The 16,026-nt window shown below is 40.4% G+C and overlaps 1 protein-coding gene across 1 annotated transcript in view; it reads right to left on the reverse strand.

Moving 5' to 3' along the window:
- Window positions 1–1,451: 1,451 nt before the first annotated feature.
- KIF4A (kinesin family member 4A) overlaps window positions 1,452–16,026 on the reverse strand; it is a 30,372-nt gene continuing 15,797 nt past the window's right edge. Inside the window, exons 12-31 of the mRNA XM_072123228.1 lie at window positions 15,892–15,950; window positions 15,697–15,802; window positions 15,135–15,209; window positions 14,655–14,834; window positions 14,432–14,535; window positions 12,680–12,824; window positions 11,402–11,512; window positions 11,239–11,322; window positions 11,040–11,153; window positions 10,620–10,775; window positions 10,095–10,189; window positions 9,881–10,013; window positions 8,545–8,715; window positions 8,025–8,144; window positions 7,789–7,866; window positions 7,557–7,658; window positions 7,329–7,478; window positions 6,923–7,039; window positions 5,650–5,772; window positions 1,452–2,638 (exon numbers count right to left, since the gene is read on the reverse strand). Of these exons, the coding sequence (XP_071979329.1) occupies window positions 2,441–2,638; window positions 5,650–5,772; window positions 6,923–7,039; window positions 7,329–7,478; window positions 7,557–7,658; window positions 7,789–7,866; window positions 8,025–8,144; window positions 8,545–8,715; window positions 9,881–10,013; window positions 10,095–10,189; window positions 10,620–10,775; window positions 11,040–11,153; window positions 11,239–11,322; window positions 11,402–11,512; window positions 12,680–12,824; window positions 14,432–14,535; window positions 14,655–14,834; window positions 15,135–15,209; window positions 15,697–15,802; window positions 15,892–15,950 (2,421 nt within the window). The 3' untranslated portion in view covers window positions 1,452–2,440. The remainder of the gene's footprint in view (window positions 2,639–5,649; window positions 5,773–6,922; window positions 7,040–7,328; window positions 7,479–7,556; window positions 7,659–7,788; window positions 7,867–8,024; window positions 8,145–8,544; window positions 8,716–9,880; window positions 10,014–10,094; window positions 10,190–10,619; window positions 10,776–11,039; window positions 11,154–11,238; window positions 11,323–11,401; window positions 11,513–12,679; window positions 12,825–14,431; window positions 14,536–14,654; window positions 14,835–15,134; window positions 15,210–15,696; window positions 15,803–15,891; window positions 15,951–16,026) is intronic.

Genomic DNA, 16,026 nt, shown 5'->3' on the forward strand with positions numbered 1-16,026 from the left:
GAGGATGCAGCATGTCAGCAGATGCAGCACACACACTAGCCATGCTTTACTATACATTACACACAGACATGAGCAGGGGGAGGGGAGGGGGAACAGGGGTGACATCACTGCCTCTGACCATGTGACCAGCCTCATTTACATGATAAAGAATAGATGATTTTACAATGAATAATGTATGAAATAACTAGATAAAGGCTGGGATGGGATCCTTGTGAGCTGCTCCAACAGGTAGAGGTGATAGGACAAGTGACACAGATCTGATGACAGGTGTCCTTTAAATACTTTAATTTTTACAATACGTTCATATGAACTAGTGATCATGAACCATGTATTGCAGTGCATTAGATGCATCAGCCTATGTATCAGCGTAGGCTGACCAGCAGCTACTCAGTCCAGCCCCTGAGCAGGCAGATGCCGATGGGGGACCTTCTTTAGGTGCCCGGTTTTGAAGACTGCACCCCGCAATTGCATCACAAGGTGCCGGGAGAAGAGAGAGGGAGCCACCTTCCTCTACAGTTACGCAGATCCCGCAGTCACAACATTGACCGCGGGATCCAACAGTGTAACAGCTGGATTGGATCTCTATATGCTGAAGATCTCATCGTAGAAGGATCGAAAGGGGCTACTAGGGCGTGGAGTAGTTGCGCCATGTAGCTTCAGCTCCGGCTAGCCCTAAAAAGGGCTCTGATGGCATTTATTAGTTGAACCTGCCACTGGATCTACCTTAGTTTTGTCAAACTGTGTAGTAGATCTGTGTAGTCGATTTTCCCCTTTGCATCAGGTTCATTGTTCTCAGAAGATAGTAAAAAATTAAAAAGGGGTTTCCCGGGAATATGAAGGTCTGACAAAAAACCATGATGATATAATTAAAAGAATATAACAAAATGGAGTTTAAATAGTTTTATTTTATGATTTACAAAATGTATGGCCCAAGTTATCACCAAGATGGCCGCCAATGGAGAGGTGTAAGTTCCATGATCCTTTAGTTCTCAATAACAACTCCTACCTCTTATGCTCTGCTCCTGGTGATGATATAACAGACTGTTACCATAGTAATAACGTGAGTAACTGCCATCACCCCACTGAGATGGCTTCTCACCACAACACTGGCCATACTGGATGCAGTGCAACCAACCGACTACAGCCAAACAGTGGTGATCACATGACCCTGCCCAGGCAGGTGCAGGACATGTGATGTGTACATATGACCAGCAGCCATCTTCTGTCCTGTGTCTTCTCCACATGAAGGAGATCAATGGACTGATTAAAGGGCCAGTAGCTTTTTAATTCTCCATTACAGTCTACGTCCACAGCATTTTCTGCTAAGGGGAGCAAACTAAACAACTAATTACATATTAGCTTATATTTTGAGTACCCATTTGTATATGAACCATAACTAACCCTTTAAATTCCACCACCCAGAAAGCATAACGATCGTACACTTAATAAAATGTGATTAAAAAGTATTTATTAAATATTAAGTCCACATGTTACTAGGCTGATGCTTGTAAATGGGAAGTATAAAAGTCTACCAGAAATACACATTTCATTTTATTAGTTATAACTACAAATCTTACAAAAAAAAAAAAATAAGACGATTACAAACAACTTCGCATAAAAACAAATGGGAGAATACAACAATCATAAGTAAAAGTATGGATAGCTACTTCACAGTACACTCTGAAGGAGGTCTGGCAACACGAGTTTACATCTAGTCAGACGGGTTATCTATCCATGGGTAAGTTCACAAGTGCCTAATAATAGGGTACAAGTCCCCACTGTCCATTAGTGCAGAGATCCAGTGTCCCCCCATTTGTATGATAGTTGCTGCTTCATTCAATAGGGAGATGCGGGGCCCTTGTACTTGGCAATGGTAGGGGGGTCCCTTAATAATGAGACAATTGTCACCCATCTTTTGGATAATTGGTTATAATAGACAACCACTAAGACTTTAATGACCAAGTGGTATTCAGGTAGCAACTTTTAAATGTATGTCAATGTTCAGGTCTGTCTGCCGGTACCCCAATAATCCCAAAAAGGCCTTGTCCAGTGCTGAAGTTTTACAGAGTCTGCCAACCTCCTCACCGAGAACATGATTTCTGTATATGTGGTCAGACCCAGACTGAACAGATTTTATTGACATATCATAAAAGCCAGGAGAAAACCCATTTTATAATCCTATATTAGTAGCACAATAAATTTTACCAATAAAAGCCTCTGTATGCCATTACCGGACACATAGACAAAACCCACTTGCTCAAGACAGACAAATACATACAAATATTTACAAGTTTATTTATCCATGAGTTTTACCACTATCATCTATAAAATTATCCAACATTGAAGTATTGTCCATCATTCCCCTGCCATTTTTCCCATACAGTTATACTAGAACAGTACGGACGGCTGTATGAACACCGAGACGCTGTAGCATCTTTCTTCACTCGTCCTCAGGGATGGCTGCACATCCAGAGAAGAAGCTGGAATTACTATTGCAAAGTGCCTTCTTTTTCTTCTTCAGTAAGGACGTCTGATTCTCTTGTGAGTCTGCACCCAGTGGAGCGCCAGGGGTTATGCTTGGTTTGCGCTGCAGCTTCATGGAGAGCACTTGGCCAATATCACTTATTTCTCGCAGAACCTACGGAAGACCATAACTTGTAAAAACTATAGAACTCATGAGAAATTACAAGAATTTCAAGGCTTTGTACCTGGCATGGTTATTCTATAAAAATATGTAGCAGGTTAAAAGGTTCCTTTTTGGATCGGCAAAGTCTGCCTACTCATGTCAGATTGGTGGTTTGGTTGGAGACTTAACAAAAGGCAGTTCTTGAAAAACAGATTGCTTGATAACTCTTAGCTCAACAGGGGTAGGGAACTTATGGCTCGGGAGCCAGATCTGGCTCTTTTGTTGGCTGCATCTGGCTCTCAGACAGATCTTTAATACATAGTGATGGCTGCTGTTTGTCTCTCAGATTGATCACTGGGCACAGGCAGCGATGTAACCGCTGCCAACGTCCTTTGTATGACCCAGGTGCCATCGATGCCATCATCTAACCCTGGGTCAAAGAAGAGCGTGGTTTTAAAGTATGTGGCGTTCATGGCTCTCTCAGCCAAAAAGGTTGCTAATTGTTGCAGATATTCACTCTCGACTACTGTAACTTCCTACTGTACTCCCTGCTGTAACTCCCTACTAATCGGTCTTCCAGTCACTTAACTCTCTCCTCTACAATCTATTCTTAATGAGACAGCCACTGCACTGGTTGCCCGTCTTCTCCCATATTCACTTTAAAATAATAACCCTCATCCACAAAGCTCTGAATAATGCTGCACCTCCCTATCTCACATCTCTCATCTTAGTCTATCGCCCCTTCTCGTTGTCTTTGATCTGCCAATGATGTTAGATTAATCTCTACCTTAATTCGAAGCTCTCATGAATGTCCCCAGGACTTCAATCCTCTGGAATGCCCTTCCCCAGACTCTCAGACTAATACCCACCCTCCAAAGCTTCAAATGTGCTCTTAAAACCCATCTCTTTAGGTAAGCCTATCACACTCGCTAACTGCATGAAACGTCAGCTCTCCCTTTACTACTCCATCCTACGTCCTAGCTCCCGTCTGTTATTCGGCAAACAGCAGATATATACCAAGCTCCAGGCTTCTCTGCAGTCTTTCTCACCTTGGACCCTGTATATAAGATGGCGGCTGATGGCTGGTTCAAGCAGCAGAATTTTTAGTTAAATTATTTATTAAATTATTTTTATATTGTTCCCTTATAAAGAATGGCTGGACCATTCTACAAGTTATTTTCCCTTTTGTGTCAACCCCCTCATCCTCATAGTCTAATATCTTGTGAGCAGGCCCCTACTCCTATTGATCCATATCATGGTTTGTTCTGTGTAATGTATTATATTTGTATATGTCCTCTATGATTTGTAAAGAGCTACGGAATTTGATGGCGCCAAATAATTATTATTCCACATTAACCTTTGTTAGTCTACCCGCATGGCATCTGATTGGCAGTAGTAATTATATCTACAAGATTGACCAGGGTTAACAATGAAGAGGCCACTTCAAAACCAATGCTGGTGGTAGGTGCTGAAGACTGAACGCTCACCATATTGAGGGCCTATCAATATCTCATTGTGATAAGGCTTTAGAGGTAACCTGTCAGCAGAAATTTACCTAATAAACCACTGCCAGTAAGTTGTTAAGTAGCTGAATATCCAGAAAATCTACTTTGAGGCGAGATACAAGTTGGTTGTATAAAGTCAGAGGCGGAGATTTTAACCATGAGATCAAGTTCTCTTCCTCAGTAAGCTCCCTTCACTGTAATTGATGGTCCTGCATCCAGACACATCACTAACTAGATGTCCTGAAGTCTGATGCATAATGTCAATCACAGAGGAAGAGTCTCCTCCTCGACTTTATACAACCAATTTACATCTAACTTCAAACTTCATATTCTGGATGAGGCCATCACATTGGACAATCTACAAGGTGTTATGTTACTTTACAATATTCTGGTAGTGGTTTATGAGGCCAATTGCTGATGACAATTTCCCTTTAAAGGGAACCTGTCGCCAGGTTTTACCCCACTAAACTACTAGCCACATCTAAATGTCCTCTAGAATTTCCTACCTATAAAACTCTCCGACCAATGTCAGACAACCATCTTTGGTTCTATAGCAACTAGAAACAAGCTTTTTGAGTCATATTCAAGATAAGAATCAAGATTACGTTTCTGTGAGCCACACAACTGGGCTGACAGGCAGTTAAAGGGTTGGAAGCGGATTTTTATCTGCATCTTACATGTCCAAGTATGTCTTTAGCTGTCTGTATTGCTGGATCTGTAGCTCACAAAGCCATAAAAGGAGTTCTTTACCTTTAATAAGAGACACAAAGCAGGTTTCTAGGTACTATAGAACAGAAGGTAGGAGCTTCTGAATGGATACTGCCCCTGCAACCACTAAACTTTACTCATTTCATCTGAAAATGAGGCAAAGTTGTCCAACTTTGGGGATATATAATTGGGAAAAAAAACAGGGGAGATTTTGCTTATAAAAGGGAAATCTACAAAGGATACGTTGATACCTTAGCTGAGGGAGATACTAGTCAAGGCTGGATCCACACTGCCGTTGCACGCCGTACAGTAGCACAACAAGCCAACGGCAGCACGTGGGGAGAGGAGGTGAGCGCTGCTCACCCCCGCCCCTCTCCATAGGGATATATGGTGCACGACGCTGTATGCGTCTGTGGGGGAAGTATATCGGCCGTATATACGTTCCCCATGCGGCAGAGTGAATGTAGCCTTGGTGGGGTAAAAACCTGGTGAAGGGTCCTTTTTAAAGGGTATATTGTCCAATCTACAATCAATAGAGCATGTTATAGAGCAAGGGGAGTGTAGCAGATGTATAGGTTTGTGGGGAGAACCTGTAGAAGAGTCATAACTGTAGAGGGTGGGAACCCTCAAAATATAGTTATCAAGATAATTGTTACATCACATAAGATTTGCCTGGCTTATTCTGAATCTTGTCCAATTGAACTACAGTAATCCATACTGCTCCTTGTGCTATATAAACATACATAAAATACATAACCTTTTCATGACAGCCTCCCTTTATGACATTTTCTTCTGCATGCCCAGTCATACCTTTTTGGTGGGTGTGACACAAGGCGGTGTGAAAAATGAGCTTCCAGCTGTTACATCTCCAGGATAGTCCATCTTTATTGAGTTTTCAGACTCCTGGGATTGATCATCTCCATTGGCATCATCCTAATGGTGAAATAATATTAAAACAGAGTGAGGGGGTGTTACATGGAACTAATGAATGGTTATCCACAGGCAACATGTAAGAAAGCAGCAAGAGCCGTGCAGACAGTATGAAAGTCATGGAGGTGGTCCATGACAAGTTTTACATCTTATATCATATTCTACTAAACCATAGATGACTTTGTCCAGCAGCCAATGCCCCATAATAACATTACTTAAGGCTGCATTTTTCCTGTGACAGATTCCCAACTGAAATCTGTCACCGGTTTTTAACTAATGCGGACGCCATTCAACTTTTGGAGCCCGAGTCATGCTGGTGTAACTCATTACAGTCCGCATAACTCGAGCTGCTGCTTGAAGTGCCCATATGACACGAGTTCCCTTTCATTAGTGCGAATCTGGTTCTGTGGCACCTAGAAAAAAATCCTGCTGCGATATTAAAAAGGGAGGATTGGCATTCTACGCTTGTATGTGCTACAGTTCTGAAGATTTAGGCGTTTGAAGTATGATCCTCCTCCAGCCTGTCAGCTATAAGCAGAACAGAGAAGGAGCTGCAGAGAGAAAGTTCACAGCGCAAGCAAGAGCTAGTAAGGAGACAATTTTCCTTACTTAATTGTAAGTTATATTCTTAGCCCAACTAGCTATTGCAATGGCCTCAATTTGTGTGTACTTGTGTTGCACTGATCCCTATGAACCTCGCGTGGTTAATTTTTGTATTTTTGTTTAAACTTAAGGCTTATTGATTAAAAAAAAAAAAAAAAAAAAATGTACGTTCTTATAAATTCACCGTTTTGTTGCGATATACAGTATATATGATATCGCGTGTGCGCGCCCTGGGGGAAGAGTGCTTGGACATTCCTTTCGATGCTCTGCACAGCTCCTTTTCACTGGTAATGGAGCAGGAAGAGGCGAGTTTTTTTTTTTTTTTTTTTTAAATACAAATGGGAGTTGCATGGGGCGTTTAATTACTGGGGGGAGGCTGATATATAAAGCCTTTCAATATTAAAAGAAGAGCATAACAGAACTAAAAAATTTAGCTGGACATTCAGGTACCAATGACCCCATGTCATGAAATTGTTAAACACCAAGAAAGGTTTACAGTATTCAAGTTCTATTCCAACCTATTAAGATAAGGAAAAAAAAAAACCCTTACCGTGAAGCTATCCCTGTTGCGGCATTTAGTTGGGTCACAGAAACAATCCTCTGCGCAGTTCCGCTTAAGTTTCCTACAGCGGCACATTTTATTTCCACAACGCCCCTTACAAGAGCACTATAACAGCAGGAAAGAGGGGCTTATTAACATATGCCAATACCTCCCAAGACACAGCCTTAACATCTACTCCAAAGGAAATTCTAGGTAAAAACTATGTATCATATCAGAAATGTTACTATTACCTAAATATTAATTTAGACCTACTGATGTAATGCAAAAAATTGGGCTACAGATATGGAAAAGGGTATAGATTCGTAATATCTAATATACCTACTGATGTAAGCACAATGTACCATCCAAAGATAAAAAGAATAGTAAAAATGACATGTTTTCATTGTTTGCTCACCCCACTCGGCTGTTTCTTAGATTGTTTGACATTCTGGTCAGGGATCCAGTTTTTGTCACTTAAGTCATCATCCGATTCTTCAGATTCAGACAATAAGTCTTCCAAGATAAGTGTGGCAGATTTTGCAGTTGTTCGCCTCAGATTTTTAGGCTGAAATTAATTATTTATTATTAATGAGTCAGTAGTAACGAAGGAGCAGCGCGGTGGCCACAAACAAACAATATGTACCTTTGGTGGAATAAAGTCAAAAGGAGAATCTGGAGAGCTGACCACATGCATCTCAGGATTATAGATTTTCTTTCCACTTGCTGCTTGCAGAAGCGCCAGTTTCTTAAAAGGAAACCATACAAATATTACTCAAAAAAAGTGTCATATTGACCTGTTGTATAGCAACAAGTGGTAAAATGTTAAACTTCTCAGTTCTCATTCTAAGGTCAGTATTGGGTCCATTTTCACTTACTTGTTTGTACAGGTCATTTTCTTGGATGAGCTGTTGGTTCTTTTCACACAGCTGCTTCATTTTTTCAATTTCTTCATCCTATGAGGAAGAAACACAATTTCACAATGGTTTGGACAAACCAGGACAATTTTTATTTATTTTTTTACTATGGACAACCGGTGGAACTTGCGACTTTCAGACACGCCAGTGACGCACCTATTCTAGGATAACAGGCATCTATACACAATGTGGAATACCTGGAACTTCAGCCGCTCCAACAGCTGTTTCTCTCTCTCAGTCACTTTGTCTTCAGTGGGTTCTTCTACTTCAGGGGCTATAGACTGCTTCTGTTGTAGTTGGCTCAGCAAATAAAGTATCTGAAGAAAAGAAACAAGGACTTAAAATGTCAGTCTTTGCAAAAACAAGTTATGGGTTTTTTTTTATATATATTTTGTAGTATTTACTAGATCCAAAATTGAAGAGTGTTCATTTGTGATCTTTTCCCGAATACCATATTTTTCTGACAAACCATAAACCATAGTGATTCGGGTCCGCAGACCCAAAACCGAACACCTGTGGTTCATACTTGGTCATTTAAATGGCTCCGCTCTGCCAACATCAATTGCTGATGGCGACAATCACAGCGGTACCCAATCCGGACAGACTGAAATCTGGATTCTCTTCTGTGGACCCTAGCCCGTATAAACACGAACATTGCGGGTAGGGTTTGCTCATCAGTAAAGATTGAAGGTGTGGGTTTATCATATACAACTGTACCTTCTCCTGGTGCTGCTGCTCCAGCTCCATCAGTTGGCTCTGGTGCTCAGTCTCCATTTCGGCCATCTGATTTCGCTCTTCAAATATCATTTTCTGCAAGTCGGCAGCATGAGCCTTGTTCAGTTTAAGGTTGCTTTCTAGTTTACTTATCTGGACCTTGGTAGATACCAGCTACCAGCAAAAATTTGGTAAAAAAAAAAAAAATTAAAAATGAATACAAGATGCGATGACAAACTTAATACGTTGAAGTTCTAAATAGCACTAGAGGAAAAAACTTGAAATCAGCCTGAACTTGTATACTATGCGATCCACACAAGAGCAGAGGTAATTTCTGCCTGATAAGCTGTGCCCTCCTGGTGAAGGCCTGGGATATACCTCCTCCTATGGCTCCACAATATTCTGCTTAATGACATTTATCTAAATAGAACTTGAAAGTGGGAACCTGGCCATAACTCCCTATGTGATGCTTGGGAACAGTATCATGGGATATTTAGAGAACAGCTACTGTCTGACCAGATGCCAGGGACACTCCATAAACCTCTAAAGGGGTATTTCCATCTGGGCATTCACATTTAATTCATTTGCCAAATGTAAACATTTCTTCAATTGGATGTTCAAAAAAAAATAAATAAATAAAAATGTTCCCATGTGAAGATAATTTCTCCTGAATGTAGTCATATTGTCCATTAGAAACAAGATAACTTCCTCGGATACGACCACCCGGTGGCCAGACATGCGCTATAGAGCTCTGCCTGACCACCTGGCTTCAGCGATCATTACTACAGGACAGCGGTGGGATATGCAGTAACTCCCGGACATTTCATATGCAAAAACCTTTTGTTTCTTTGTGCACTCACCCCAGAAGAGGTGGCCGTATGCAAAGATCTTGTTTCTAAGGGACTACATTTATGAAAACTACATTTTTTGAAAAATCTAATTTAAATTGAAGAAATGTATATATATTTCAGATTAAAGTTAATTTGAATTCCCAGACAAGAATACCCCTTTAAAGTACTTTGACATGGAGGTGTTATAGGGATGAAAGCATGTTCATTCTCAACCACTGCCCAATGCAAATATTGGATTGTTGAGGCCAGAATTAGGGGTTGTGGTGCCTACACTTAAACAATATGCCCAGCAAATGAGTCACATTCAGTGTCATGTAAAGTTGGTAAAACCAGTAGAAATCGTCCAATTCATTATTGACAGGGAAACCTGGCAGTCTAAAAGGCCCCATGGTCACGAGTGCTGCAGGTGCCATGTGCTCAAGCTTATTAAAATGGCCATCAGTAATTTAAGTACAATTTTGGTGCAAAGAAACTACTGAACGACCTACCTCCCCCATCATATATTTTAGGGCACACTTTGCTTCCATAATGTTAGTGATGGTTTCCCATCTCTGCTTTACCCGCTCTTCTTCGCTGTCAGCATCTAATAACTTTTGCTGAAGATCAGCTATCTGAGCACTCCTGTAACACAGAAACTTTCCAGATAAATAAATGGAATATGCACAATAAAGGCATCTATCTGTTCAGCGCCTGCAAATTTACCGGAGCTCCATTTCAGTCTCCAAGCTTTCAATCTGCTTTGTGACCGATGCCTCCTCCTCCATGTTCTCAAGCTCTGCCACGGTGTATGTCCGTCTCTTAAAAAGTAAAACATAGGAATGGATATACTTCAATTCAATGAAGTTGTTATACGTAATTTGCACATAGAAAGAAGTTCTGGCGACATCCAGTGTGCGAATTCAAAACACATCAACATAACATACAATGAAGGCTACATTCAGGTTCCGCCAAAACTGTATAAGCCTCCTAACCACCTCAACATGACCTTGTACAGGTAGGTCTCTACATTGGCAGCCACCGCTTCATCAGCAACAACACACAGCAGGAGGAAGCCAGCTGCAAAGCTTTCTTTTAATGCTATATATGCATCTAAAAACTAAGCACACTGCCCATGTACAAGTAAAGTTTCCTTACCTTCCATTCACACTCAAAAAAACAAAAACTACTTGATTTTACATTTACTTTTTTGAAACGCAAAACTTCAGAACAATTGCATACAGCACTTACACGGATTTTAGCTGGTATACGCTCTCCCGCATCCTTTTTCTGCTTCAGCTGTGCTATATCATGGGCTAGAATCTTTCGGTCCTCAAGGAGATCATTAAGATGTCTTTGAGCTTCCTCTGTACTCACAAGCACTTCCACCTCATTGGCCAGCCAACTCTGGGCAACAAAAAAAAACATTTCCAGAATCACATAGATTTCATTCACAGATATATTGTGTAAAAGAAATAACCGGGAAAAAAAATCCAAAGTTTGATTACCCATCTCCTATACAAACCCCAATACAAAAGAACCAACAGATTTCTCCATAATTATGTAGTACAAGAACGTCTATTAATAGCATAGTTATAAATATCCCACAACTGTATGACACAGACCATATGGCACCTGTGTCCAGAACCTGTCTGGCAATGCTCCACAGACCTTAACTCTAGCAGACGCTCCCTCCATGCCTTTGTTCTGAGCATCTTTACGCCGATCTATAGCTTCTTTCTGTCTCTGTAGAGCTTCTTTCAACCTCTTGTTTGCAGTCGCTGCCTGAAAAGCCATAGTAACATATAATATTGTTCTAGAAAATGGTTGATAAACACTACTAATGTCATTACTTATGGATAGTACTTACCTCCTCCGTTTTCCTACGCAGCACATTCGCCTGCTTTTGGAAATCCCTTTCCAATTTTAGTAATTCATACTGTCGCTTACGGTCCTGAAATATTAAAGACACATGAAACTGCAAGAAGAAAAGAAACCCAGAGTATAAATGATAATATTTCCTCTCTACTTACCTTCTCTTTAAGCTGAATCACTTCCTTGGTTTTCTGCTGTTTAAAAGAGCGGAATTTTTCAGCATCTTCCTTCATCTGCCTCATAAGTTGTACTCTCTGCGATTTCATTGCCTAGGAAAAGTGCATATGACTAAATTACATCACAAATTACACTTTTTATTCGAACACTGAATGCAATGTAACATTGAAATTTGGGCCTTTGAGTGACAGGCCTTTATTTGCTTTATTTTGTATACTTAGATTTTGCAAAAAGATAAAAGGATATAAAATATCCTTAAAAAAAAATAAAGGCTTATTCACACAAACATGTTCAGTGCAGGGCTCTAGTATCCAAGTCATGACAAAATGGGCCGACTCAGACGACACAAAGAAATAATTAATTAGAAAAATAAAGAAAAATTCTTTTGAATGTTCTAGTCCTGATCCGAGGTTTTAGGCCAGGTGTTAGCAACATTTATTGGTCCAAGGGCCACATACTGCTCAACTTTAAGGGGCCACATAAGTAACCAGCACAAACAACTTCAATACAGCAAGTACCACAACAGCAACAAAATACTACATTCAGAGCAGACAAATACTGATACTGGAGACCCCCAGAGCATAAAACTAACAATTCTGGAGACAAAAAAAAAATAAACTCTCCTTTCCCGTCTGCTCTTCACCTCCCTGCACCACACCGCAGCTTCTTCTGTCCTCTATGTGTCGATCTGTTCTGTGTCCCATGCTGGTTATGTGCAGCGGCTAAAGAACCAAGAGAAGAAGTGTGCCAGGAGAAGGGGGGACCCCGAAGCAGTACAGGACAGCTGTACCACTTCTGGGGCCTCTCTGGCGGGCGCTCTGCTCTGGGTGCTGACCTCGATGTACATAACCAGTGTCAGGAGTAAAGACCGAGCGGAGAGGACACAGGGGCAGCAAGAAATTCTGAGCAGCAAACACACACACACACCACAAAAACATTTCAATACTGTGCTGCTGCAGGAATTCATAGTATCCTGCGCTTGGAGCAGGGATCAGTCCAGCGCAGTCCATTTCATACTGACAAAACAAGCACAGCTCCTGCCAATCTCAGAACAGAATAGTGGCAGGGAGCATGCAGGGCCTACCGCCTTATAAGATCAAGCATCCTGGTCTAGCTTATGGATGACAGGTTAGGGTCCCAACTAGGAAATTATCCCTTACCTTGTGGATTGGATGGACACTTCCCAAGTTTGGAAAGCCCGTTCAGGTTAAAGACCTCTAAAAATACCAGCACATTGCAAGACGGGCAACACTACTTACTCGTATCTCGTGATTCAGTTTGGTGACCGTTTTTTCAGTGGATTCTCTCAACTTCAGGAGCTTCGATTGCTCATTCAGCTTTTTCTTCAAGTCAGCCATCTGACCCTCCAGTTCTTGCAACCTTTTTCGTCTTCTTTCGCTCAGCCTGGAAAAAATTGTGTTATTTATATGGTTATAACTTTCGAACACTGTTACTTATCTAAACGATTCTGAGATTGTTTTTTCCCCACATGTTGTACTTCATTTTAGTGGTAAATTTTGGCTGATGAGTTTTGCGTTTATTTACCGAAAAAAAAAAAAAAAAAAAAAAAAAGAATTTTTCAAAATCCTTGCGTTTTCAGGCAGATAGATTTACCACCTAAGTAAGTTGCAGAATAACATTTCCCATATGTCTACTTTACATTTTCATAATTTTTGAAATGTCTGGATAATTTATTTGGATGTCACGCGGCTTACAAATAGAATATCGGTTTTCCGTATTTTCAGAATTGACCATTTTTGGGATAAATATAGTTTTGAATGAAATTTTACATATTTAACATTAAAACCCCCTTTATATAATCAACCCATTTTCAAATCTGCACCCCTCAAACTATCAGATTTTAGGAAGATTGTTAACCCCTTGAGATCTTCACAGTAATTGAATCAAAATGGAGGTGAAATTTAGAATGGGCAAAATGTGCCGGTTATATGTTCATTTGGCCCTAAAATTTACACATTTCCAAAAGAGAAAACCCACCTTACAATTTGTTCTGTAATTTCTCCCAAGTACAAAGACCCCCCACATGTTTCCGTTACTTGTTTATGGGGGCACAGTGAGGCGCAGAAGGAAAGGAGGGACCTGCAGCTGCCAGGATTTTAATTTCCTCATTGGCTCCTTTTGTAGGCTATACAATTTTCGTTTTTTGTTATTGAGGATATGCGATGCCATTTTTTTTTTGCAATTCTACTATGTCTTTTTTTTTTTACACGGATGCCCAAAGCTCTACACAATATTCCATGTGCAGCCTGACCAGTGATTTGTGTAAGGGCAAAACTATGTCCTTATAATGAAAATCTATTACTCTCGTGATACATCCCATAATTTTATTTGCTTTGGTAGCAGCCGCCTGGCTCTGGTCACTAAAATCAAAGAACACCTGTCATCAGGTCTCTGTCACTATTTTTGTCACTACTACCTGTTGGAGCAGCTCACAAGGATCCCATCCCAGTCTATCTAGTCTATTCATACATTAATCATTATAAAATCATCTTTTCTTTATTATGTAAATGAGGCTGGTCACATGGTCAGAGGCAGTGATGTCACCCATTACCTCTCTCCTCCCCCTGCTCATTTCTGTGTGTAATGTATAGTAAAGCATTGCTAGATTGAATGTTTAATGTAATTGAATGTTTAGAACATAATTGTTTCCATGGCCCAAGTGCATAACTTTACATTTATCTACATTACACCTCATCAGCCATTTCTCTGACCAGTCCTCAAGCTTCCACAAATCCCTCTGTAATACTATACGATCGGCCTCAGCATTAATTACTTTACACTGCTTAGTATCTGCAAATATTGAAACAGTGGCACTCCACTGGTAACATCAACCCAATCTGAGAATTTGTCATCACTAAGCCAATTACCTACCCAAATACACACACAAATGTGTGTGGTTTGTGTCTTACTATGTACAAAAACTGAAAAACGCATTAATTAAAAAAGTTATGGCTGCCCTTTCTGGAGAAGAGGTTTACACATTTACTTACTTAGCTTGATTTGTATCCTTCTTGGCTGAATGAAGAGCAAGGACCAATTCTTCCTTCTCTTTCTGCAGAGCACTGACTTCGGTTTCCAAGACCTTTATATTATTCTACACACAAAACAAGAGTGCATAAGGAAAAATAAAAAAAATAACTGCTGTGAATATTCAGCTTCGCCTGCTGCAGATCATTACACGTGAACACATTGGTGAGAACTACAACCTCTTACCAGATATTCGCCCTGCATAGGCTCCAAGTGGCTGTCATTCTGTGCCATCTTTTTAGCCAGCGCTTCCTTCAAAACCAATGCTTTGTTCAACTCAATCAACTCTTTGGATAATTGTGCCTGTCTAAGGGCGTGGTGAGCGGTAAATCCATCTGAAGAGCGTTTTTCACCATTGTCAATTTTCTGAAAAAGAAAATGAACAAGGTTATAATAAAAATAACATTGTAGAAGCATTTTCTGATATAGAAGGCGTCAGAGGGGTTTTTGGTAAATATCTATTAATGACGTATATAACAGAATGAATAGGGATTCAACAATATAGAAGTCTGCTCAGCTTCTGCTGCCCATAGATCACACATCATTACCAGGGGAATAAGGAGAAATAGCAGAAAGGTAAGTGAATATTACAAACAGAAAAATTATTTTATTATATTTTGGCATTTGTACAAATCCACTTTAATTCCATTCCCATCTTCGCCTTACCTCTTCAGGAAGAGGAGAATTTGTGACCTCATCGACCAAAGCTTCAATAGTTGCAGCAATTCCTGCACTTTCATCCTGGTAAGGAGAAGAATTGAATATAGACAAGTCACAGACATGCCGCACCACAGGACCACTCGCTGAACAATTGACACCGCAAGGAAGGAAAAAACAAAACTCTTGTGTATGCAAACAAAAATTGTTTCATTAAGGTGGAGCAGCTGCATTATTCCAATCCCAAGCTGGAAATATGTCGTCTCCATTCAAACAAAATAGATGTAATGTTTATAACGGAAGCACAACGCATCTTTTCCTGGGCTTAGAACTATGAACAAACATTAGACAAACTAGAGGATGTGAAATATAGGCCAACAAAACACAAAGTTATATAAAGAATCTTTAATATACTAGAAATCACATCACAACTACTAGAGATCTGCCATGTATGCAAAATCATAGCGGGTGTGTAGACTGCTCTCATATCCACTACTTGTGCATCAGAAATTCAGGACCAACACAGACAAGTAGAAAATTAAAGGGAACGGCAACTAAAGACTCCACTTACTTGAAGATGGACAATGACCTGCTGCAAGTTGCGAATAACCTCTACGTTTTCCTTCAGTTCTTGGTCTTCTAATGTCTCGACAATCTTTTGCAGGTCCACCTTACAGCTGTGTGCGAGATGGGTCGAGTTCATAACAAAAACCACACACACCAGGTTTTGGATCATTCAAAATACACAGTAAACCACAAGACTCACGCTGCATGTTGCTTCAGCTCATCCATCTTGGTGTTCAGTTTCTCATTTTCCTGTTCAGTCTTATGTTTCAACAACAAAAAAAAATTAAGAATGGTGAGACGCTACAGAGAAAACGCCTAGTAAAGCAACCAGATC

The sequence above is a fragment of the Engystomops pustulosus genome, chromosome 9 (genome assembly GCF_040894005.1).
Source record: "Engystomops pustulosus chromosome 9, aEngPut4.maternal, whole genome shotgun sequence".
In the NCBI taxonomy this organism is placed as follows: domain Eukaryota; kingdom Metazoa; phylum Chordata; class Amphibia; order Anura; family Leptodactylidae; genus Engystomops; species Engystomops pustulosus.